Source organism: Diabrotica virgifera, chromosome 4 (genome assembly GCF_917563875.1).
Source record: "Diabrotica virgifera virgifera chromosome 4, PGI_DIABVI_V3a".
Classification (NCBI taxonomy): domain Eukaryota; kingdom Metazoa; phylum Arthropoda; class Insecta; order Coleoptera; family Chrysomelidae; genus Diabrotica; species Diabrotica virgifera.
The window spans coordinates 231365090-231392927 of record NC_065446.1 but is presented as its reverse complement, the minus strand read 5'-3'; the positions used below and the strand labels follow the sequence as shown (position 1 = coordinate 231392927).

Here is a 27838-nt window from a genome sequence, read left to right as displayed (position 1 = left end):
TTTTTACAAGTAGATATTTTAATAGATTATACAGAACAAAAGTAGAATTAAAGAATTACAAAAACATTTATTTACAAAAAAATACGAATTTACAAATATGTACAAATACAAACACAAATAGTTTTTAAGTCATCTTCCAGTATATAGTCCTGTCGCCAGGGGGGGTACAACGGCCTCGTTAATTCAGATGGACTTACTCAAGTTTTTTTTATGTATTTTGACCCGTAGAACACGAATTTTTTGGGTAACAGTTGATCCGGATGTCGATAAGATTGTTATAGACCAAGAACTTGAGGAATCAAATAACAGCGATTTTTGGCAAAACAAAACAATATTTTGTATTTTTTGGGCCATTTTAAGTAAAAAATATTTCTACAAGTTTTTTCGTAGGATGCACAGTTTTCGAGATAAACGCGGTTGAACTTTAAAAAAATCGAAAAATTGCAATTTTTGAACCCGAATAACTTTTGATTAAAAAATAAAATAGCAAGTCTGCTTACCGTATTTGAAAGTTTAAGTCAAATTATATCGGTTTTGATTATTTGCATTGGTAAAAATTTATTTTTTTATTGTTTAACAAAGCTATAAACACGTAGGGTTTCCCGTGCTTTTACATTCGTTTTAACGCATGTAACGTAGAAATAGTCTTGATTGCACTAGTACCTATTCTACCTACTCGTTCGATTTTAAATGATAAATCATAGAAACATCACTCACGCACTAGTTGTTTGTAGCTTTGTTTAACAATAACACAATAAATTTTTAGCAATGCAAATAATCAAAACCGACATAATTTGACTTGAACTTTCAAAGGCGCTAAGCAGAATTGCTATTTTATTTTTTAATCAAAAGTTATTCGGGTTTAAAAATTGCAGTTTTTCGATTTTTTGAAAGTTCAACCGCGTTTATCTCGAAAACTGTGCATCCTACTAAAAAACTTGTAGAAATATTTTTTGCTTAAAATGACCCAAAAAATACAAAATATTGTTTTGTTTTGCCAAAAATCGCTGTTATTTGATTCCTCAAGTTCTTGGTCTATAACAATCTTATCGACATCCGGATCAACTGTTACCCAAAAAATTCGTGTTCTACGGGTCAAAATACATAAAAAAAACTTGGGTAAGTCCATCTGAATTAACGAGGCCGTTGTACCCCCCCTGGCGACAGGACTATATTTGCGGAGACATTTTGAAGTAAAAGGTAAAAAATGGGAAATTTAAAAAAAATTATTTTTCTTTAAACTCCAATTTTTCTAAAATTAACCATTTTAAATAGGTCAAACTTTTTAAGTGTATCAATAATACAAATATAAAATGAATTACAGAAAAGTAAAGACCAATTTTTAATTAGGAGGGTAGTTAAGAGGTTGTCTTCACTAATTTTTTCATAGAGAAAAGCAGGTACCGACATTTTTTTGATCATAAGTCGCTTAATTTTCAGGTTAGAAACTTTTAATTATTATTTTTTATAAGGTCTAACTGTATACTTGAAAAAATTTTATTTAAGTTTTCCTCGAAAAATGCAAAGTTTTTCCGTTATTTTACTTTGAATATTTGAAATTATGCATTTGAGGAAAAAGGCTAACTATTAACATGCCGTATCTCGGTTTGTATTGGTCTTAAAGATATTCCAGAAAAATAATTTGGTTTGTGTTACTAAAAGATACAATTTTGATATCTACAGTTTTTTTGATTAAATGCATATTTTTTGAGGTATTCTCAAAAATCCTCTAAAAAAGTCGATTTTTTCATCGAAAAACTGTTACTTTCAAGCGCGAATAACTCGAAAAATATTAGTTTTACGAAGAAAATGTAAAAAACATTTTTTTCTTAGAATTACTTTTTACATCGATTTCCATGGTTAAAAAGTAATAAAAAATTCCCGCCCCCGAGATGGGGTGGCAACCACTCCCAAGGTTTTAGAGTACAGCGGCATGATATAGAAAATGATCCTTGGACTATTCCCTACCTTCTGTGAAAATTTCAAGTAAATCCATGCTGGACGAAAAAATTGCGAGCCAAATGCTTCATTTCCTCGACTAAGTTGAAATTTTATCCTTTTAAAATGGGCAATAATAGCTATGAAATACAATTTCTGAATTTAAGAACAAGGAGGTATGGCTCTCTAAATTCGAACGTCTTTGTGTTGAATTGGAAATATTTATTGGAGAAGAAAAAAATGTTCACAACGTGGTCTGCTTTGGATGACCTGGAAGACATGATCATTTTCAACGCTTCGAAGAGTATTCCTGATTCTTATGATCAGCTGAAAAAGCTTACGTTTGCTGTTCTTTCCCTTTTTGGTTCTACGTATCAACATAAAAAAAATGGATTTTGAGCTAAAATTGTTGTAAAAATACAGTGTTGTAAGAAATAAAACCTAACAAAAGGAAAGAAGATAATTAGAAACGAAGATATCGCCAAAAAAACGAAAAACACGTTTTAATTTTTTATGGGGGTTGTGGATGGGGCTTGGGTTTAAACATTTTTTCGGTTGAATACTTTTTGATATAGAAGATGTGGTTTTTTATTTTATGAAATATCGCTGGGAGCATTTTTCACTATCTTAACCGACTAGCCCTTTAGTTTTATTTACTGCAATAAAAGTTTGCTGAACAAGCAGATCTGGCTTTGGCTAAAAAATTTGCCGACCACTGGACTAGGACAAACAAGAGACTGCATACGAAAATTGAACCCGTTACTGTGGGATAAGAACAACACAAAAAACAAAAAGAAGAATAGATTATAACACCATGACAAGAAGTATCTTCATTTATCCTTAAACGGGTGTGAATATTGAACAATAAATAAGAAAACCAAAAACACAAAAAGACCACCAGAGATGGAATTCCTAAGGAGAAGCTGCAGAGTAAGAAGAAGATATAGAATAAATAACATGGAGATATGAACTCAGATATAATAGACTACATCGAACAGAAGAGATGAACCTGGTACGGACATGTCAGAACAGCAGATCAAAAATCGTTGGATAAATAGAATAACAGAGTGGAGCTCGATAGGAAGAAGGGCAGGCTCCGAAGATCCTTCAGAGATGAAGTGGACGAAGCAATGTAGAAAAGAAATCTACAGGAAGGGGACTGGCAAAACTGAAAGAGCTGGAAAGAACCGTTGAGTGAAGGAATAGAGTGAAAACTGTGGAAATCGGAAATAGTATATGTACTTACTTGAAATCGGCAGATATAATGAATTATGTCGATTCCAAGTAACCAAGAGTGCGGTAATCACCTTAATGGTAGCCAGACGAAGTAGAAAAATGTAAGACTTTAAACCAGACAAGTCGTGTTAAATTGGATATATAACATGGTGGTAAAACCAGCAATAAAATAATGCCAAAAAGCGCAAAAATTTCCGTTTTCAAATTGAACAAAGTATAAAGGCTTGTTAGGCTTGCAATTACAAGAACTCTGAGAGATATACCAATAACAGCTATGGAGGCTCTATGGTCTAAGAGCTAGTGAACCCCCCGACTAACGGTCGTCTGTAAGGCTAGAAATTTGTCTAGTGATAATTCATAGGCACACCAAGGCTAAAAACCATGACCTGGCAGGCATCAGCCCTGCACGTGTATCTACCAGGTGAATCGAAAAGTGCATAGTTTAGGGAAAAATAAACTTTCTCCTGTAAGTCAAAAATGAATAACCATTTTCAATTTCGTTGCAAAACGAAAATACAGCCGAACCATATTCCAGTCCAATCAGAGAGTGCTGCAAGCACCTCTACCGGTTTCGAAACTTATTAGTCTCTCATCAGGAAGCACATATGCTGCCCTCCCTGATCCAACCAAAACAAACCCCAGCGTGCAGTCCCGAATTGCAACGAACGAAATGGCATAGATGCCCTAGCGGCAACTGCTAGTAAAAGACTAAGTTTTCACTCTAATGGCATATAACATATCCCACCAGAATGAAAACAATGGGAACCTTCTCTGGTTACACCTCCGAGGCTTCTACAATTTGCAAGAAGGTTCCCATTGTTTCCCATTGGTTCCCAGAGAAGGTTCCCATTGTTTTCATTCTGGTGGGATATGTTATATGCCATTAGAGTGAAAACTTAGTCTTTTACTAGCAGTTGCCGCTAGGGCATCTATGCCATTTCGTTCGTTGCAATTCGGGACTGCACGCTGGGGTTTGTTTTGGTTGGATCAGGGAGGGCAGCATATGTGCCTCCTGATGAGAGACTAATAAGTTTCGAAACCGGTAGAGGTGCTTGCAGCACTCTCTGATTGGACTGGAATATGGTTCGGCTGTATTTTCGTTTTGCAACGAAATTGAAAATGGTTATTCATTTTTGATTTACATTTACTCTGTGTGGAGTATGAAGGGAACCAGTCTCGTTGGAACTTTACCGCGTTGAGCAGATGTGACGTGAATTGTAAATTGTAGAATTCCCTCATCTTCCTTAGTCTCAGCATCCGTATGGCTTGCAAATTGTAGAAGCCTCGGAGGTGTAACCAGAGAAGGTTCCCATTGTTTTCATTCTGGTGGGATATGTTATATGCCATTAGAGTGAAAACTTAGTCTTTCTCCTGTAAGGTTTAAATTTAATTATGTGTTTAAGTAAGTCATTTAGAAGAAATGTGTACAATGACAGGCGATTCTGAAGAGCATAAGACCTTGCCAGGCGATGGGAAAGATTAGGGTTTTTTTTTTAGGTTTTTTGAATCATTCCAAACGGAAAAGGTCTTTAGTGATTTTTCTCTTAAGTTAATAGTTTTTGTTATATAAGCGAATGAAAATTTTGAAAATTGCGAAATCGGCTATTTTAACCCTAAATCGGACATTTATCTAAAAATTTCAAATTTGCCAAGGTTGGTAGATATTCTTTAAACATTGATTGATGAAATCCCAAAGAGTTTTTTGCAATACAATATCAGAAACCCCTTTATTTTTTAATTGCTAATCAAGCGGGCGCGACACTAGTATAAGTGAGGACGTTTGAGTTGGCATAAATTCATTATCTCGAGAATGGACAAATGTCAAGAGAAATCCTCAGACAGGTCGATTTTTATTTTTAAATTAGGACTTTTTGGCATATATATGATACTAGTGACGTCATCCATCTGAGCGTGATGACGTAATCGATGAATTTTTTAAATGAGAGTAGGGGTTGTGTGACAGCTCATTTGAAAGGTTATTTAATTCTCTATCCAGTAATATAAACAGTAATATAATTATGTATACAGGGTGTACAAAAAAATTGTTTCTTCTATTTGTCAAATTTAATCAAAATTAATTTAATAAAAAAATTTTTTTTTACACCCTGTATAAATAATTATGTTAATGTTTATATTAGTGAATAGAGAATTAAATAACCTTTCAAATGAGCTATCACACAACCCCTACTCTCAGTTAAAAAATCATCGATTACGTCATCACGCTCAGATAGATGACGTCACTAGTATTATATATATGCCAAAAAGTCCTAATTTAAAAATAAAAATCGACCTGTCTGAGGATTTCTCTTGCAATTTGCCCATTCTCGAGATAATGAATTTATGCCAACTCAAACGTCCTCACTTATACTACAGTGTCGCGCTCGCTTGAGTAGCAATTAAAAAACAAAGGGGTTTCCGATATTGTATTGCAAAAAACTCATTGGGATTTCATCCATCAATGTTTAAATAATATCTACCTACCTTGGCAACTTTGAAATTTTTAGATGAATGTCCGATTTAGGGTTAAAAATGACCGATTTCGCAATTTTCAAAATTTTCAATTTTCGCCTGTCATTGTACACATTTCTTCTAAATGACTTACTTAAACACATACTTAAATTTAAAACTTACAGGAGAAAGTTTATTTTATCCCTAAACTATGCACTTTTCGAGTCACCTGGTAGATACACGTGCACGGCTGATACCGGCCAAGTCATGGTTTTTAGCCTTGGTGTGCTATGAATTATCACTAGACAAATTTCTAGCCTTACAGGACGACCGTTAGTCGGAGGGTTCACTAGCTCTTAGACTACTACTGGACTTCTCCCTCTGCACATCGGTAATACTACGCTGAACCTAACGAGAAAAATTTTAACCAAATCAATTAAGAAGAGAATATTACTTGAGAATGAACAACAAGGCTTCCGAATCGGAAGGTGGTGTACAAACGCAGTATTGATTATACACAGAAAAGGTACTATGATAAAATCGACCGGCGTTCCTTTGCTTGTTTGATTTAAAAAATACCTTCGACAGAGAAGGTTGATAAAAGTTATTCACATATTATAAAATTGTCAAATTCCATTGGATATTATTAAAACAATGAAAGATATGTACAAGGATAACAAAATGCAGGCCAGAATAGATAAACAACTGATACAGGAAATAGACACAGGCACAGGTATAAGGCAGGGAGACTCCTTAAGCCCTCTACTATTTTTAAGCTCATATTGGATAGAATAATAAAACAGCGATGTGAGGTAAAGATTTCGACCTCAGTTCGACCCAAAACAAAATTAAAAAAACAGATCAAAGAATTTTAAAAGTCAAAAGGCAGATATCGAGCACTGAATTTATTAGATCTTGCCCAAGTATACTTTCGCTATCTAGAGCATCCTCAGGAGCATTTCGTCAATAAAAAGAAGGTATCCTCGAATGTCATTTAGTTAAAATAAATAATTTGGTGGCAAACTTAAATTAACATCTAACTAAAAACTGAACAAGGGACAAAACAGATAAATTAAAGTGCCAGTAGGTTCTACATCCTTGCAATCCGAAAGTATACTTGAGCAAGATTTAATAAATTCAGTGCTCGATATCTGCCTTTTATTTCGTAAAATTCATATATTCGAGCATTCAACCATTTCCTATAGCCAAAGAATGTCTCTTAACTGAAACTGTCTGCTTATGAACTAAAGTAAAGATGATTCAGATTTGATGACAGTACAGAGCCTCCACTATGTGTTTATATGTATTTAGGATTCACCTTATCCTAATCAGAACACCTGTGTAAAGGCACCGAATCTTTTCGGTGCAATTATTAACAGAAGTGTAACCAGGATGATCCTAAAGGGGGGGGGTTAAGTCTACTTGAAGGTCTCTGGGTGTATGGAATAATAATGGTGTTAAGCGTATAGAGCTCAAAGTACTTTCAAAAGAGGGGGTTATAACCCCTTAAAACCACCCCTGGTTACGCCTATGATTATTAAGATAATTACCAAAGATGCAACTAGCACCATCTATGTGTCGTAAGTCAAATGAATCAGGAACTAAAATTCGAATATATATCCTCTGAGCTTTTTAAGACAGAAAAACTAGAGAGCTACTTTAGTTTACTAGTATAAAGGGAACTAGTTCGCTAAAGATTATTATCGCGGTGAACGACAGGTCGTGAATGCAATTATATATTCCCCTGTTGAGTGTTTCACCACTCTGTTGTGCTTTATTTATATTTAAATAATTTAAATTTTAGTTCCTGACTCATTTGATTTACAACATCTGTTTATGAATTTGTATCTACCTGGATCTCTGACGATGCAGGATTATGGTGAAACATGTAAGATTCTATTAATTATGAATAAACATTTTGTAGGAATGGATACTAATGCGGCTGCTCTTTATAGAACTGAAAATTACTGGGAACATCCAAATTTTGACATAGCTACCGGCCAAAATGATGTAGCAATTATCAGAACTCTTCAACCAATGGCATTTTCATTATTAGTAGGACCAGTTTGCCTTCCATTCTTGTACTCAGACAAAACATTTGAAAGAGAAAATGTTACAATATTAGGTAAATATATTTTTTAGTCTGTCATTATACCATCTACCTTTCATTTTAGTTATTTCATTTAATCTTTTATAGCATTATATAGTCGTAAAAATAGTACCAAAAAGAAAGATACAAAGATAAGTCCTCTTCTTCTCCTTGTGCCACTCCTATCGGAGATTGGAAATCATAAGGCTATCCTGACCTTGTTTACAGCTGACCTAAAGAGATCATTAGTTATGCAGCCAAACCACTCTCTCAAATTCTGCAATCATGACATTATTCTACGGCTTGGATTCCATTTTCCTTCTATTTTTCCTTGCATTATATTTTGAAGCAATGCGCATTTATGTCCTCTCATCAAGTGATCCAAATATTCAAGTTTTCTTCGTTTCATCGTTAAAAAAATTTCTGGGTTTTTTCCTATCTTTCTTCTTTTGCTTTAAGTTCCATCTTCTATCGAAGGTTGGAAATCATCATGGCAATGCGGACCCTGTTGACTGCGGCTCTAAATAGGTCTGCACTACTGAATTCGAACCATTCCCGTAAGTTCTTAAGCCAGGATTTTCTTCGTCTTCCCACATATCGCTTTCCTCGGATTTTGCCTTGCATAATAAGTTCTAATAATGAGTATTTTTGCCCTCTCATCACATGTCCCAAGTACTCAAGTTTTCGTCTTTTGATAGTCAGAATTATTTCCGGTTGATTTCCTATCCTTCTAGTTACTTCAACGTTTGACATTCTTTGAATCCATGATATTCGTAGGATTCTTCTATAACACCAAAATTCAAAGGCGGCCAACTTATTCAAATGGACTTGTTTCAATGTCTACGCTTCCAAGCCATAAAGATTCCTATCTTTCGTATTACTTCAAAGTTGGTGACTGTTTTAACCCAACTTATCTTCATCATTCGACTGTAGCACCACATCTCGAAACTTTCAATATTTTTTATGTTGTTCAGTTTCAAGAGTCCAGACCTCTACACCGTATAATGGCGTGTTAAATACGTAGCCTCTTAGCATTCTTTATCGTAGAGGAATTCTTATATCTCTGTTGCAGAAGAATTTTTTTCATCTTTATAAAGATGCGAAATTATCTCATTCCAAAATAAGTATGTAACGCCAAAACCAAAATACATATTGCATGTATCTTCTTCTTCTTCTTCTTATGCAATCCACTAATGGATGTTCGCGATCACGTTTGACCATTTTTCTCTATCCCTTGCAGTATGTATTAGGTCTCCTATGCTTCTTAGTCCTGTCCATTGTTTGACATTACGTAGCCATGACATTTTCTTCCTGCCCACTCCCCTTCTTCCTTCGATCTTTCCTTCAATTAAGGTTTGCAGAAACTGATATCTTTCATTTCTAATTATGTGTCCCAGGTATGCCGTTTTTCTCTGTTTAATTGTGCACATCAGTTGTCGTTCTGTACCAATTCTTCTCAGGATTTCTTCATTTGTTATTCTTGCGGTCCAGGGAACTTTAAGGATTCGTCGATAGATCCACATCTCAAATGCCTCTAGCTTATTCATTGTGTTTATTTTTAAAGTCCATCCTTCCATGCCATATAGGAGCACCGACCATATATAGCATTTTGTGAATCTTAATCTTAGGTTTAGGTCAAAGTCAGAGTTCGTAAAGACGTTTCTGAATTTCATGAATGCACTTCTGGCTCTTTCTATCCGACATTTAATTTCCATATCCGACATCCAGTCTTCACATAGCCAGGTTCCCAGGTACTTAAACTTTCTTACGCGCTCTACATCTTGGTTGTTATATGCTAGTCTTGCATTTTGATGTTGTCATAATTGACGGCTGATTATAAGGAACTTCGTCTTTTTTATGTTGATGCTAAGTCCCATGTTCTCGCTATGCTCTCCAATTTTATTAAGAAGGTTTTGGAAGTCTTCTATATTGTCTGCTATTAAGACCGAATCATCCGCATATCGTATATTATTGACCCAGGTACCATTAACTTTGATGCCGCTTTCGCATTCCTCAAGAGCTTCCTGGAAGATACTTTCTGAATATAGATTGAACAGTAGTGGGGAGAGAATGAATCCCTGTCTTACACCTCTGAGAATTTTTTGAGCTTGCGTTGTTTCATTATCCACCTTGATGACAGCTGTTTGATTCCAGTAAAGAGCCTCTATGCAACGAATGTCTTTTTGATCTATGTCGAGTTGTTTTAGTATATGTACGAGTTTATGATGTTGTACTCGATCGAAGGCTTTTTCATAATCTATAAAGCACATCATTACATCTTTCCTTTGATCGTAGCAGTTCTGAGCTAGCACTTGGGTTGCAACTAGTGCTTCCCTGGTACCCAGGCCTTTTCGAAATCCAAATTGTGAGCAACCAATAACCTTATCGCATTTTGTGGAGATTCTGTAGTGAAGAACTTTGAGGAATATTTTTAAAGAATAGCTCATCAGACTTATCAGTCGGTGCTCTTGACACTTTGTTGCGTTGTTCTTTTTTGGCAAAGGGATAAAGGTAGATACAAGCCATTGGACAGGGAATTTTCCTTTTTTATAGATTTGGTTGAAAAATCTTTGGAGTATCGTAATTCCCTCTTCATCTAACAATCTGAGTAACCCAACAGGAATTTTATCAGGTCCAACTGCTTTCCCGTCTTTCGAGGTATTTATTGCTCTAGTAATTTCTTCAATTGTGATCTCGGGACCAGATAGGTTGTTAATATCTATCACTTGTTTCTGAACGACTTCTATCTCAGGCCTCTCGTCTGCAAAGAGATTTTTGATGTATTTTTCCCATATGAGTTTCCTCTCTCTATCATCTTGTGCCATTTTCCTTGTTCATTTTCTAAGTTAGAAAATCTCTTTTTTCTGTATATTCCATGCATGTATAGCACATGTTATTAGTATATCCGTTCAAAAGATACGAAGGCAGAGGCACTTTTGGCTAGCACTGTATATGTATATTTTAAGTAATGTCTGTCGATGTTGGTTTGTTTTAGGTTGGGGACAAGTTATTTTTAATGGTCCGTCATCGGATGTTTTACAAAAGGTACAAGTAGGAGTGATACCAAACTCAAGATGTCAGGGATCATTTCGAAATTCAAGCGTATTCAACAGTCAGATATGTACCCTGACTGCAGGTAAAGATTCTTGCCAGATGGATTCAGGAGGTAAGAGTATTTTGATTTAACACTTGCAAGTACATCTGTTTTGTAGGCAGTGGCGTACTGCGGAACCCGCGGAACCAGGGCCCGGGCCCCACAGGGACCCGCTTTAACGCGATTTTTGCTTCAAAAAAGAAAAGAAAAATCGAAGAAAAAAATCGGTCACTAATCTTAGCCCGAAAATTCAAAATAAAGTGATATATTTGCTTGGAAACCCAATTAAAGTGAACTAGTACTTATAATTAAGAGATTAGTGCATTTCCATTTTTTTGATAATATTATAGATGCAACTCAAGACATTTCAAAAACAGACCAACTTAGTAAGCCCAGAAAGCCACTGCGCATCCGCTAGGAAAAATATTCCGATTCGGATTTTTTGCACAATCTTACTCAAAAAGGACCCCTTTTAACAAATTTGCATGTTGTCAGGACCAAAAGTGGGTCAAAAATTTTTTAAACGTTTTTTTTTGTTTTTTTCCTAAAACTATTTTTTTGCATGGAACAAAGTTTTTTAGGTTTTTTGGATCATTCCAAACAGAAAAGGTCTTTGGTAATATTTGTCTAAAGTTGATAGTTTTTGACATATAAGCGATTAAAAATTGAAAAATTGCGAAATCGGCCATTTTTAACCCTCAAAAACTATGTGAAAAACTAAAAATTTGAATGTTGCCAAGGTAGGAAGATATTTTTTAAACATAAGTTGATGAAATCCCGAAGAGTTTTTTGCAATACAATATTCAAAACTCCTTTGTTTTTTAATTGCTAATCAAGCGTGCGCGACACTATTTTCCACCGACATGCGACAGTATGGCGCAAATGAAAGGAATAAATTCGTTATCTCGTAAACCGGCGCCTTTAAGGAAAAATACCGAAACAGGTCGATTTATATTTTTAAGTTATGATATTGTGGCATATATGGTATACTAGTGACGTCATCCATCTGGGCGTAATAATGTAATAGATGATTTTTTTTAAATGAGAATAGGGGTCGTGTGCTAGCTCATTTGAAAGGTTCTTCAATTCTCTATTCAGTAATATAAACATTTATATAATTATTTATACAGGATGTCCTTCTACTTCTTTTTTTGTCAAATAATTTAAGTTAATAAAATATTTTTGGACACCCTGCATAAATAATTATGTAAATGTTTACATTACTGAATAGAGAATTGAAGAACCTTTCAAATGAGCTACCACACGACCCCTATTCTCATTTAAAAAAATCATTGATTACGTTATCATGCCCAGACGGATGACGTCACTAGTATCCCACATAATATGCCACAACATCATAACTTAAAAATAAAAATCGACCTGTTTCGGGTTTTTTCCTTAAAGTCGCCGGTTTAAGAAATAACGAATTTATTCCTTTCATTTGCACCATACTGTATACACATGCAACGGTGGAAAATAGTGTCGCGTAGGCGTGATTATAAATTAAAAAACAAAGGAGTTTTGAATACTGTGTTGCTTAAAACTCTTCGGGATTTCATCAATCGATGTTTAAAGAATGCAACATTCAAATTTTAAGTTTTTCACATAGTATTTGAAGGTTAAAAATGGCCAATTTCGCAATTTTTCAATTTTTAATCGCTTATATGTCAAAAACTATCAACTTTAGAGAAAAGTCACTAAAGACCTTTTCTGTTTGTAATGATCCAAAAAACCTAAAAGCTTTGTTCCATGCAATAAAAATAATTTTAGGAAAAAAACAAAAAAAAAACGTTTAAAAAATTTTTGACCCAGTTTTGGTCCTGGCAACATGCAAATTTGTTAAAAGGGGTCCCTGTTGAGTAAGATTGTGCAAAAAATCCGAATCGGAATATTTTTCCTAGCGGATGCGCAGTGGCTTTCTGGACTAAGTTAGTTTTTCGATATGTAGAAATTGTATATGCCGAAGAAAATGTTTTGGATGTTGTAATTAACGAATCATTTTTAGGATTTGTTCCGATAACTGACCAAACTGCGTGTAGACTTAGCAATAAAATTTTGGCTAAATTATAAACTAAATTAAATATATGCATGGACAAACTGCGGCGCAGCAAACATGAGCGGCGTTTATAATGGCGTTCAAGCCAAAATTTCGAAAAGATATCAAAACGCTCCTCAGGTGCACAGCGCTTCACATAGTCTTAACTTAGTTTTAAATAATTCAGTCAAAAATATTTTTATTTAAACTTTACTCTGACCATTATGATGTTTATTCCACTTTTTTTGTGTTTGCACCAGCTTCATGAATTTTATTTTGATAAAAGTCGTTTTTAGCTTTTTTTAACAAACTATTAAGTTTTTCTAAAGTTTTTATAATCAACATTAAGTGTTAGCGAAAATTGCTTTATTAATTTCTTTTTAAGAAAATCTCGTCGTTTGATTAAAGATATAAACCCCACAGTTATCCAAGTTTTTATTTTTGATATTTTTTATATAAGCTTTGTATCTCCCTAGAGGTTGGTATGTAATTATTTAACTTATTTTTAAATATATCATATACAATTTAAGAATCTATTTTGTTTATACATATAAATATCATTCCAATGTTCATTTTTTAAAAGCTGTTTTAGTTTTCGTATATTAAGGTTTTTAATTATGACTGGAGATTTAGATGTAGAAAATTTTTGATTTTCATTATTTAAGTATAAAAACGGCTGGAGTAAAGTGATCAGTCATGTCAGTATGAAAATGGATAGGATTAATATTAATTTACTGTTTAAAATTAGCTTGAGGTTTTATAAATATATGACATAATATATGATGATTTATATTTAATGTTTATTAAGCTTCTCCTATCAATCGCCCTATATCGGATCGGGCTTCCCACTGCAGTGTAGGCACTACGCTTTAAGAGCACACAGTAGCGATCAACAGGTAGCAACAAACGCGGTCCAAGATTGCGAAAGTTCTGCGAACTTTCAAAAGTGAGGCAACAGTGTGTCAGTAATTCGACACTGACAGTGACGAATACTATCAAAAACAATAATTTTTATATGCATAGGCCCGAAATGTTGCCAAGTCAGTGACGTTCGATTCCTTGTTATAAAAAAATCGATTTTTAGTAGTTCCAATGTGACACAAAATCTAGGCACGGGATAAAAAAGTTTATTTGAAGAAAGTGTATTTTTTGTCTTTCTTAATGGCGGTACAGGGTCCTTTTTTCAATATTTTATTTAGTTATAGAGTAATTTCCACATACTAACATATTTCTGAAATTGGGCTCTGTATTTCTTTATTATATTACGAATATGTGTGCCAAATATCTCGACAAAATATTCAAAATTAGAGCCGCAATCTTGGAACGAGTTTGTTGCTACCTGTTGATCGCTACTGTTTGCTCTTAATACCTTAAGTTTGTTTTCAATCCGACGTCGGATCGGATCTGATCGGATCGGAAAAATACGGATCCAATGTAGGTGCAACCTTAATTGGGTGGGCGGGCGGGCCCGCATTGCAACTGTAACCAGGACCCGCTGATCTATCGGTACGCCACTGTTTGTACGCCCAACAGCCTTAAAAGATATCGTGTCCAAAGCTCTGTTGTTATATTACAAAAACACAAGAGTTTAACCAGTTCTAGATTTAAAGACATGTAAAGTTATCGTGTAGCTCTAGGACATAATCACATAACACGTCACTAGGACACGTCTTCAATGATTATTACTTGAGATAGAAATTACATCCCAACATTGCAACCTGTCTATACCGTACTCCGTACTAACATTTGGCGTTTTAAGTCGCTTTCTTTGCCTCTTTTAAAATCCCTTCTGAAATTCCATGTTCTGTGTCGAATAATTGGGGCTCTCAGGGCAACAGTGGCGAAAGCCACAAATTGGGCATTTTTAGATTAATATATCTGTTATAGTCAAAGCCCGAATTTCAGTCAATCCTAGGTTTGACTAGGCAATCCTCAGGTCTGACTGACGGTCTTAGTCAAAGCCCGAAATAAATTACAGTTTCAGCCTTTGACTAGTCAAACCTAGGAGAGACTAAGTTGTTCAGGCAAAGGTCGAAAATCAATTTTGTGAAATCGGGGTTTGACTAGTCAAACCCCGATCAGCTATTGAAATGTCGTAATTTATTAGATTAGGTTTAATAAAAGTTTATTTTTTAATTTTAATGTTTATTATTCTTATATTATTAATTAAAAAAAATTGTGTGTATTCTCACATGTCGAGCCATTATGGCATTTAGACTTGCACAATGCGTTAGACCTTTTACACTTACATAATTTTGAAGAGAATTTCTTATTGCAGTAGCATTTTATAAAGCCTTTTCCTCAAAATTTAGAATCTTTTGTACTAAATTCTTTTAGAGACAGCTTAAAGTCTGGAACATCTTCGAAATTAAGAAAACTCTCTTTGCATTCTCTTATTTGATTTCTTGAAAAAAGTGTGTTTATTGTTCCGTATTTCGTACCAACTCTATATAAACCGTCAGTTGTTTTATCTTGTATGTTACTCAGAATATTTCGAGCATCACCTTTGGCTCTATCAAAGCTGTGGATAGGTATTGTTGCAGTTTTTTAAATAATTATAATTTATTTACACCATAACAAATGAGAAAATCATTTAACATTAAATATTTAACAAGCTGAAAATGCGAGCATTGTCATAACGAAAACTTTGTATATTTACGTATTTTAATTCATAATATGGAAAATTTCTATTATGAAAAGTAGTTTAGAATTAATAATTATGTTTTAATGTGCAATTATATCATTCTAATTTAAATGTTATGAACTATAAAGGTAGTTTACTCTTGATCGAAATTCATATCTTTTATATACCTCGTATAAAATTAATAAAATTTTATACAAGGTGTCCCAAAAGTAGTGGAACGGTCGAATATTTCGCGAACTGAACATCAGATCGAAAAACTGAAAAATACGTGTTCAATCATTTTCAAAAATCTATCCAATGACACCAAACACCAACCTCCACTACACCTCCTGGAGGTGGGGTGAGGGGTAACTTTAAAATCTCAAATGGAAACCCCTAGATTTTCTTGCAGATTTGGATTCGTTACGTAAAAGTAAGCAACTTTTATTCAAGACATTTTTTCGAACTGTGGATAGATGGCGCTATAATTGGGAAAAACGATTTATCCTGATACCATGGGTAAATTATAGAAACGGTCTAATATCTCGAGAAATACATTTCCAAATGAGAAACCAAACAAATTTTTTTAATACGTTTCGAAAACCTATCGAATAACACTAAACATGACCCTCCAACCCACCCCCCTGGAGGTGGGGTGGGGGGGGGCGGGGGTAACTTTAAAATATTAAATAGCAACCCAGACTTTTTATTACAGATTCGGATTTGTCATGAAAAACTAAGCAACATTTATTCGAAACATTTTTTAGAATTGTTGATAGATGGCGCTTTAATTGGAAAAATACGATTTATTCCAATAAATCCATCTATCAGCATTTTTAAAAAATGTTTCGAATAAATGTTGCTTAATTTTTCATGACGAATTCGAATCTGCAATAAAAAGTGGGGGTTGCTATTTAAGATTTTAAAGTTACCCCCCACCCCACCTCCAGGGGGTGGATTGGAGGGTCATGTTTAGTGTTTGTCGATAGGTTTTCGAAAAATATTAAAAACCTGTTTTTTAGTTTCTTATTTGGAAGTGTATTTCTCGAGATATTAGACCGTTTCTATAATTTACCTATGGTATCAGGATAAATCGTTTTTTCCAATTATAGCGCCATCTATCCACAGTTCGAAAAAATGTCTTGCATAACAGTTACTTACTTTTACGTAACGAATGCAAATCTGCAAGAAAAACTATGGGTTTCCATTTAAGATTTTAAAGTTACCCCCACCCCACCTCCAGGAGGTGTAGTGGGAGTTGGTGTTTGGTGTCATTGGATAGATTTTTGAAAATGATTGAAAACGTATTTTTCAGTTTTTCTATCCGATGTTTAGTTCGCGAAATATTCGACCGTTCCCCTACTTTTGGGACACGGTTGCATCATAAATCTTAGAACAAGAAGAGCTTTTTATGAAGAATAACTTTTATTTGTCAAATTAAAAATAAAAGAGTTATAAATGAAAACGTTCTTGGTATCCATAATTTGAGAAAAATCTTCAAATATTTTTTTCCATTAGAAGGATGTACACAGACACAATACTGGCTAGTGATTTTAGTCAATAATTTTGCCAATTCGACAAAAAAATAATTTCTGAATAGTTAATATGTAATTATTACTAAATAATTAGTAATTTTGCCAATTTCGGCAAAATTCTCAAAAAACAAAAAAATTACCTTCTACAATCACTAGCCAGTTGTGTCGAGTTTAGGGAACGACTAGGTATACATAATATTTTAATTTTATAGCAAATGGAACAGTCCATTTATCATAAAGGGGAGGCCGTATTTATACTGGTAGAAACCTTTTTAAAACTGTTAATAAATTATTGCTTTTAAAATATTTTTTCTACGATCGTGCAAAAATGTCTACTTTCGCGCACGCATTTTAGTTTAGAAAGTTTCACTTTTCCGCACGCGTGTTACTTTTCCGCACGCGTGTTACTTTTCCGCACGCATGTTACTTTTCCGCACGCGGTTTTTACTTTTAATATAATTTTTGATAATCTCCCGTCGTTAAGTATATTACGTCAGATGCCCTTCGTTGCTACGAAAAAATACATTCAGTGACATTAATGACAATTAATGTTTTAAAAATTATAAAAGTGATGACTTTCAATCGTCAAATATTTATAAATCAAATAAGAGAATGCAAAGAGAATTTTCATAATTTACAGAATGTTCCAGATGTTCCAGATAAGCTCCAGATCTTTAAGAGAAATTAGTACACAATATTCTAAATTTGGAAGACCAGGCAAAATGCTACTGCAATAAGAAATGCTCTTCAAAATTATGTAAGTGTAAAAGGTCTAACGTATTGTGCAACTTTAATTGCCATAATACCTCAACATGTAAGAATAAACACAACTTTTTTTTATTTTAATAACAATATAAAAATAATAAACATTAAAAGACGTTCTATTAAACCTAATCTAACAAAATACGACATTTTAATAGCTGATCGGGGTTTGACTAGTCAAACCCCGATTTCATAAATTTAAATTTCGACCATTGCCTGACCAACTTAGTCTCTCCTAGGTTTGACTAGTCAAAAAAGCCGAAACTGTAATTCATTTCGGGCTTTGACTAAGACCGTCAGTCAGACCTGAGGATTGCCTAGTCAAACCTAGAAGTGCCCGAAATTCGGGCTTTGACTATAACATATCAATAAAAGCAGCATTAAATCTTCGGATTATTAAGGGTTATCTTACAACCATTAAGGGTTAATCTACACAACCTACCTCTATATTTGGCTAAATGGCGCTACATAATTTGGAGCATAATCCCATAAGCGTAATGGAAATACGAATGGAAATATTGTAGTTATCTCAAAACTTCGTTTTTGGGGTTAGGCCACTGTTGCTCTGAGCACCTCAATTCAAAATTTGAATCCTTATTTTTTAGATTTTTGTGAAATCGTGAAAAAGTTTATCAAGTTAAAAATAAAGTGTCAATAAAAAAATTAGTGTTTAAACTGGAGCATTTAGCACAAAATAAATCTATTTTTAAATACAGCACCTAGAAACTTACAAATTTTTGTATTATGTTCAGGATGATGCCGCCAAGAAAAGTCCACTATAGAAAATGGGTGGAAATGCATAGTTGCATCTTAAAGTGCATAAAATGCGTCTAAAAATGCATAAATATGTCAAAATAAGATAAGCATATTAAGGTCCAAATTTTGTTACTCAGAAGCTTTTGGGGTCGCTGAAGACGAATACGCCATCAGAATCGACCCCCGGAGCACCTGGTACCCAGGTTCACTGCAAAGGCACGTCATATGAAGTTTCGAGTGGTTTCCGAACTAAATTGATGCAAACAGATCACTTGGAGGTTTTTGGAGCCACTGAACACGAGTACGCCATCGTAACCGGGACCCGCCAGGAGCACCTTGTGTCTTATATCACATCATATTCTGGAGTTTCGAGGGATTTCGAAAAGAAAGACATACAGTCCCTGCTCAATTTATTAGACTCACCCTAGAAATAGCAGTTTTTTTCTTTGAAACACCTTAAATGTATGTTCAAAGTCATACGGAACTGCTGATTGGGTTAAATAACAATTACTTAATAATCGTGCTACATAATTAAGTTAAAGATTGTGAGAGTTTTTGATTGAATTGTGAGAACTTGACAGATTGCAATAGAATGGGCTAAAAGGGTGCAATGACTCGACTTTTTCAACTTTAGTTTTTAGTTAAATTAGTGGTTGATGTTCAAATTTTCGTAAAATTTGCAATAGTAAGTGTTAATATTACTCTATATTAATGTTAGTTTTTAATTTGTTTAAGTTATTTTAAGATATTAATAAAAAGTGTTAATTTCTAAAAGGCGAATGCCTTCGATTGGAATTTTTTCATATGGGTGATTGTAAAGATCTTTTTGTTGAGCAAATCTCTTCTGCTCTCTTCTGGTACTGCTCTATTAGAAAAGACCACATGTATCAAAGAGAAATAGCAAAAAATTATGCTATATCTTAAACGTCAGTTCGAAGGTTGAGTCAAAAACTTTAAGAGAAACATCGTATTACATCGGTTTGGAGTGGTCGGTATGGCAGAAATGTTTCAGTCACCCCCAGAGGGCAACGAATTTTAAAGAATTTAGCGCGAAACACAGAAGGGTCACCCATAGCGATATAACCAGTAAATTGGAAGAATCAGAGTGTTCAGTATCAGTACAAATTTCGGCGTATAGTGGACTCCGGTACTGAACACTCTGATTCTTCCAATTTATTGGTTATATCTCTATGGGTGACTTCTGTGTTTCGCAGCTAAATTCTTTAAAATTCGTTGCCCTCTGTAGGTGACTGAAATATTTCTGCCATACCGACCCCTCCAAACCGATGTAACAGAATTTTTCTCTTTAATTTTTTAGCTCAACCTTCGAACTGACGATTAAGATATAGCATATGTTTTTGCTATTTCTCTTTGGTACAAGTGGTATTTTCTAATAAAGGAGTAAGAGATATGAGCAGAAGAGATTTGCTCAACAAAAAGATCTTTACAATAACCCAAATGAAAAAATTTCAATCCAAGATATTTGTATTTTAAAAATTAACATATTTGTAATAATATCTTAATAGTTATTTATGATATAAGTGTTAAAAGTACACGTTTAAGGCACGCATGTGAAAGTTTGCAGAATGAGCGAAGCGAGTTCTGCAATTCACATGAGTGCCTTAAAAATGTACTTTTTAACACGCATATCATACAATATTTTTTCTACAAACGCAATTACAGGACAATATCTACAAAAACTTTTATTTTACTTGAACTTGGCTGACATTCCACTTTTATATTTTTTTGACATTACATCAAAATTGCTTATACAGTCAATACGAACTGCAGTGCCATAAAAATTTTAAAGCACTAGTGCCTTAAGTAGAATTTTTAACGCTCGTATGGAGTGCTAAAAATTGCATTTTTAACACGGTTGTACAAAAAATAAATTAAACAAATTAAAAATAAACATTCATATAGAACAATATTAACATTCAGCTCTTAAAATTTTAAGAAAATTAAACACCAATAACTAATTTAACAAAAAAACTAAAGTTGAAAAACATCGAGTCCTTGCGCATTTTTTGCGCATTCTATTACCACCTGTCAAGTATCCACAATTTAAAAAAAATTACCATTTTTATCTTAATTATATAGCACGATTATTAAGTTATTATTTAATACAATTAAACGGTTACGTATCACTTTTAAGATACTTTTAAGGTGCTTAAAATTAAAAAAACTGCTTTTTCTAGGGTGAGTCTAATAAATTGAGCAGGGACTGTACATTGGAAGGAGAAAACAAGCGAAGGTAGAAATATAATTACAAAACTAATCACTGATAAAAACGAGGAAATCACATAAATTCAGAGAATAACCATTATGATAGAAAACTACTACGAAATAGTGTACGAGTCAAAAGTAAAACCACCACGGGTTATAACGAAAAATGCCGAAAAATAGTAAAAAATGTCGGATTTGAAGATATACCAGATACAACAAAGTACGAAATAAGAAACGCAATTAGTACCATGCGAAATAGAAAAGAAAGCCCCAGATGGCCTTGAATTACATCATCTATAACAGCGGTTCTCAATCTTTTTGTGTCATGTACCACCAAATACTTTTTATTATTTTTGGTACCACCTAACTGAAATCCATATCTAACTAGGTGATTTAATTAACTATAATAGTGGTGCTGATTTTGGCTGTTTTTGCGTTTTGTGTACCACCTCAAAAAATGAAATGTACCACCAGTGGTACATGTACCACAGATTGAGAACCGCTGATCTATAATATGAATCTAAACTGACATTGTAAAAACACTTTTATCTTCGTACTCAATAGAAAGACAACTAACTGTATCGTCGCCCCCGTTAGCGAAATTATTCCGATTCGATTTTTTTGCACCAACTTACTCAAAAAGAGGTCCTTATAACAAATCCACAGGGTACCAAGCGGTGCCGTGGTCGAAAAATTGTTTAAACAATCGCATCATATTCTAGTTCAATCAGAATGTGCAGCAAGCACCTCTACCGGTTTCTAAACTTATTAGTTTCTCATCAGGAGGCACATATGCTGCTCTCTCTGACCCAACCAGGACAAACCCCGGCGTGTAGTCCCGGATTGCAACGAACGAAATGGCAGGGTTGCCCTAGCGACAACTGCTAGCAAAAGACTAAGTTTTCAATATAATAGCACATAAAATAACATTAAAAATATTACTCTACATCCCACCAGATTGAAAACAATGGGAACCCTCTCTGGTTACACCTCCGAGGCTTCTAAAATTTGCAAGCCATAACGGATGCTGAGACTAAAGAAGATATGGGAATTTTAAAATTTATAATTCACGTCCCATCTGCTAAGCGCGGTAAAGTTTTAACGAGAATGGTTCACTTCGTACTCCAATCAGAGTAAACATGTAAATCAAAAATGAATAACCATTTTCAATTTCGTTGCAACACGAAACTCCAGCCGCATCATCTTCTAGTTCAATCAGAGAGTGCATCAAGCACCTCTATTTTTTTTTTAGATAACTTGGGTCATTCTGAGCAAAAAACCTCTCTTGTCATTTTTCTCTAAAATTGATTTTTGTCGAGTTATACGTGATTTAAAATTTGAAAAATGCGAAAATTTCCATTTTCAAGGCTTAATAACTCGATTAAAAATTATTATTATGAAAGTCAAAAAGTGACCAAATCACAGTTTAAAACCCCTCCTTTACGATCCCAAAGGAAATTTTGGTAATATTTTAATACAAAGCTGTTATCTTTAATTATTAACATATACCCCCTTTGTGGCTCAGTGGTAAGAGCGCCTACCTTTGGATCGAAAGAGCCGAATGGTAGTGAGTTCGAATCTCACCAGAGTCAGGAATTTTTCGTTTATTATAAATTAACAAATGAAAATAGTTTCTGTCCTTGTGGGATCGGTACTGACCGGAGGGACCGCAGACATTCGGATACAATTAGCGTCTCTTTGCAAAGAAAATGACGTCGACTTTGCTAAGTAACAAGACACTTACTCAACACACACACTACACATGACACTAGGTATCTAACTGCAAAAATTCACCGTATCTACCATGGTATTAGCTAAATAAAAAAAATATTAACAATTAGCGCTATAGTTCAGGCTATATCGACGCCCTCGTTAGCGAAATTATTTCGATTAGATTTTTTTGCACAAACTAACTCAAAAAGATGTTCTTATAACAAATCCACAGGGTGCCAGGCGGTAACTTGGTCAAAAAATTATTTAAGCAATTTTTTTTAAACGAATTCACAAAAATAATTTTTTTACTTCGAACACATTTTTTTAGATAACTTAGGCCATTCTGCGCAAAAAAGGTCTCTTGTGATGTTTCTCTCAAATCGCGAATAACTCGACAATAATTAATTTTAGAGAAAAATGACTAGAGACTTTTTTTATTCAGAATGGACCAAATTATCTAAAAAAAATTTGTTCGAAATGCAAAAATTATTTTTGTGAATTTGTTTAAAAAAAATTGTTTAAACAATTGTTCGACTACGGCACCGCCTGGCACCCTGTGGATTTGATATAAGGAAATCTTTTTGAGTAAGTTTGTGTAAAAACATCGAATCGGAATAATTTCGCTAACTAGAGCGACGATACAGCCCCGTCTAAATTTGTTTCAGTTAAAGTCAAACAAATAGTAACCTCTAAACTATTTTTTCTGTTTTTAGGCCCTCTTTTATGGTTAGATCCGTCCACTTTAAGATTACAATTGGTTGGAGTTGTATCTTTGGGATATGGTTGTGCTACAAATAGACCTTCCATTAATTCTCGAGTAACCAGTTTTTTAGAATGGATCGTCACTGTTGCATCTGGTAAGTTTCTTAAATGAAATAGTAATAATATATGGTCTCTTTCATGAGCATTTTTCAGTGCGTCACAAATGATAGAAAAAAAGGTAAGTCCGTGATAAGACACATTTATAACATTTATTCTAACATGACATTTTAGTTCAATCTGACAGTTGTGTCATATTTTATTTGCAATTTGGCATAAAAACAAATCAATTGTGTTTATTGCATTTATAAAATGGTATTTTCTTTGATTTGTATAGTCTTATAAATTGTACAGATTATATTCCTAGATATATTATATAATTCGTAAATAACTTTTTTTCGATTATAGCGCAATCTATCGACAACTAGAACAAATGTTATAAATGTCTGTAATCACCGACGTGCCTTTTTTCTGTCACATACAATTTACTGCGTTAGAATGAAATCGAAAAACTGTGACGCACTGAAAGATGTTGATGAGAAAAAGAATAGACAGGAACACACCCTGAGCTAGTTATGACATAGTCTTAAGAAACTTGGAGGATAAAACTAATCTTGGAATTAAAAACGAAAACAATAGTTGCTGGAGTACACTAAAGAAAATCCATACAAAATCAAAAGGCGGACATGGTAAAACCTAAAAATATAAAAAAACCTCAATAGAATATCAAGATCCTTTTCCAACAAAAAGTCGCCCTTAGAAAGACTTATAGTATGGTATAGTTAGACCCAAACCCAGACATCCAAAGTGAAAAATATCCTCCAACACCAAATTGTTCTATATGGTCCACATAATGTTCAGAAAAAAGTCACACCATTTTGAGAGTCGGGTTTGGGGGGGAGAGGGGGGAAATATCTGCAAATTCGTAGTTTTTTAGGTTTTTCGTCAATATTTCTAAAACTAAGCGGTTTAGCATGAACAACCCTCTACACAAAATTGTTCTACATTAAATTTGAAATAAAAAAGGCCCTACGTATAACCCTTCTAAAATTAACGGTTCCAAAGTTACGGAGGTAGTATAGTATAATTGGTCCAAAAAAAGGCCTAACCCAGACATCCAAAGTAAAAGTTTTCCTTCAACACCAAACTGTTCTATATGGTCCACATATTGTTCAGTAAAAAGTTACACCATTTTGAGCGTCCGGTTTTGGGGGGTAGATGGGGGAGAAGTCGGTAAATTAGTAGTTTTTTTACGTTTTTCGTCAATATTTCTAAAACTATTCTTTAGCGTAAGAAATGTTCTATAGAAAAATGTTCTACATAAAATTTAAAACAGAAAAGGTTCCATACATAATTGTTATAAAATCAACGGTTCTAGAGTTACGGAGGGTGAAATGTGGAGGTTTTCGATACTTTTTATATTTACCGATTTCTCCCCCCTCTCCCCCCAAACCCGACGCTCAAAATGGTGTGACTTTTTTCTGAACATTATGTGGACCATATAGAACAATTTGGTGTTGGAGGATAACTTTCACTTTGGATGTCTGGGTTTTTGGTATAGTTATATCATAAATATTGCCTAAAAAATGTAAAAAGTATCGAAAACCTCGACTTTTCACCCTCCGTAACTCTGGAACCGTTGATTTTATAACAATTATGTATTGAACATTTTTTGTTTTAAATTTCATGTAGAATATTCTTGTATATAACATTAATTACGCTAAAGCATAGTTTTAGAAATATGGACGAAAAATGTAAAAAAAAACTACTAATTTACCAGGTTCTCTCCCATCTCCCTCCCAACCCAGAAGCTCAAAATGGTGTAACTTTTTACTGAACAATATGTGGACCATATAGAACATTTTGGTGTTGGAGGAAAACTTTTACTTTGGATGTTTGGGTTAGGCCTTTTTTTATACCAGTTATACTATACTAAATCCGTAACTTTGGAACCATTCATTTTAGAAAGATTATGCATAGGGCCTTTTTTATTTAAAAAATTTAATGTAGAACATTTTTGTATAGAAGGTTGTTCATGCTAAACCGCATAGTTTTAGAAATATTGGCGAAAAACTAAAAAAACTAGGAATTTACCGATTTCTCCCCCCTCTCCCCCCCAAACCCGACGCTCAAAATGGTGTGACTTTTTTCTGAACATTATGTGGACCATATAGAACAATTTGGTGTTGGAGGATAACTTTCACTTTGGATGTCTGGGTTTTTGGTATAGTTATATCATAAATATTGCCTAAAAAATGTAAAAAGTATCGAAAACCTCGACTTTTCACCCTCCGTAACTCTGGAACCGTTGATTTTATAACAATTATGTATTGAACATTTTTTGTTTTAAATTTCATGTAGAATATTCTTGTATATAACATTAATTACGCTAAAGCATAGTTTTAGAAATATGGACGAAAAATGTAAAAAAAAAACTACTAATTTACCAGGTTCTCTCCCATCTCCCTCCCAACCCAGAAGCTCAAAATGGTGTAACTTTTTACTGAACAATATGTGGACCATATAGAACATTTTGGTGTTGGAGGAAAACTTTTACTTTGGATGTTTGGGTTAGGCCTTTTTTTATACCAGTTATACTATACTAAATCCGTAACTTTGGAACCATTCATTTTAGAAAGATTATGCATAGGGCCTTTTTTATTTAAAAAATTTAATGTAGAACATTTTTGTATAGAAGGTTGTTCATGCTAAACCGCATAGTTTTAGAAATATTGGCGAAAAACTAAAAAAACTAGGAATTTACCGATTTCTCCCCCCTCTCCCCCCCAAACCCGACGCTCAAAATGGTGTGACTTTTTTCTGGACATTGTGTGGACCATATAGAACAATTAAGTGTTGAAGGATAACTTTCACTTTGGATGTCTGGGTTATGCCATCTTTTGGATCAACTATACTATACTATTAGAAGCCATAATGAGTCTTCTTCTTTACGTGCCATCTCCGCGATGAAGATTGGTATAATGAGTAAAACAGATCATATAGCGACGTCATAGAAGTATTCAAGGAGAGCAACGATTGACATTGAAAAAACACTGCTCTCCTCCTCGTAGAAAACATTCACTAAAAACCTAGGAGCAGAAACGTGCCATCTAGTTTATATAGAGCCGTTACAAACTATTTCGGTAATACACAGACGCAGACGCGGACGCTATCCAGATACTTAACTAGATTAGTCTAAAGGCTCTAAAGGATCAGTGGATGAGGCCTCTAGAATTTCTGCTGTAGTTTTTGGTATAGTTTATTTCGCTCCCTGTTCGGCAAGCTGGTAATCTTGAAGATTTATTTCAAACCTATACTCTTGCCACGGTATATACATCTTCGTTTCAACAAAAAACTGTAATAATCATTTTAAAAAATATTTTTTCTACGAGCGTGCAAAAATGTCTACTTTCGCGCACGCATTTTAGTTTAGAAAGTTTCACTTTTCCGCACGCGTGTTACTTTTCCGCACGCGTTTTATTTTTCCGCACGCGTGTTACTTTTTCGCAAGCGGTTTTTACTTTTCCGCACGCGTGTTAATTTAGATATGTTAATATGGCCTTAAAGTAATTATAATACATGCAATAAACTAATATTTAGATATTATTTACTAATTTATTTCAAATATATCTTATTGTGTTCCTGTTTTAATGAAATTAACGCGAAAATTCGATGAAATAAAATTATTTTGACATAATATTCGAAAGTCCAATCGGTAGACAATAACAGTAGTTTTGAATCATCGTCATGGAAACCAAGATCGTCGTCATGCTAACTAATTATATTGAAAGTTTGGTTTTTACAACCTTGTCAAAGAATTAATTTGTGTATGTATTTTCATATTAATTAAATTAATTGATTAAGATTTGGTAATTTTTTAAAGACTTTTAGAAAAAATATTGTTCCTAACTCTTGCAGAAAGTCTCTTGTCCGCACTCGACTGCTTGCCGAACTCCCGCTTCGCATCGTTCGGCAAACTGCAGTCGCCTGCGGAAAAGAATGACTTTCTGCACTTGTTAGGAAAATAACTATTTTTCTTGACTATTTTACGTAATATAGTAATAGATAAACATCTAATCCAAATTTTTATTTTCAGACACCAACTACTGCATCAAATAAACCAGAAATCTCTACCGAAACATATCGTCCGTAGTTCATAATGTAAAATAGTAACTTTTAAAATAAAAATGATTTCCCATACTGTAGTTTTTTTGCTCTTAAGATAAATCCAGAATAAGTACAGAATGATCCACATATACTTAAATCACAAAGATCAACATATTGTAAGTATACTTTCAACGACAAGAAAGATCAATGATGGTCTTTATAATTACAAATATAAATACACACATACTCTGGGCTAATTAGCAAAATTCATGGAAAAGTTATTTACCAGCAATTTTATTGCTGGAATCGAATTATAAGATCCTATATATTAATAATATAGGTACGAAAAGTAAGCAGATAGTGTGCTACTTTTTTTATAAACAAAATGGCGCCGACAAATCGTATTTTTTTCAATTATTGATCTATAACTCCGAAGATTTTAACTTTACAACCAAAACAGCTTAATAAAAATTCACCGCAATTAAATTCTGCATAGAGACATGTTTTTCACGATTTG

At 33.9% G+C, this 27838-nt stretch overlaps 1 protein-coding gene across 2 annotated transcripts in view; it reads left to right on the top strand.

Moving 5' to 3' along the window:
• The window catches only part of LOC126883336 (venom serine protease-like), a 486705-nt gene extending 459291 nt beyond the window's left edge, over nt 1-27414 (top strand). For both annotated transcript variants that reach the window (XM_050648773.1, XM_050648774.1), the window contains exons 6-9: nt 7547-7747; nt 10707-10877; nt 23169-23312; nt 27311-27414. In XM_050648773.1, the coding sequence (XP_050504730.1) occupies nt 7547-7747; nt 10707-10877; nt 23169-23312; nt 27311-27333 (539 nt within the window). In that variant the 3' untranslated portion in view covers nt 27334-27414. The remainder of the gene's footprint in view (nt 1-7546; nt 7748-10706; nt 10878-23168; nt 23313-27310) is intronic.
• The last annotated feature ends 424 nt before the right edge of the window (nt 27415-27838 follow it).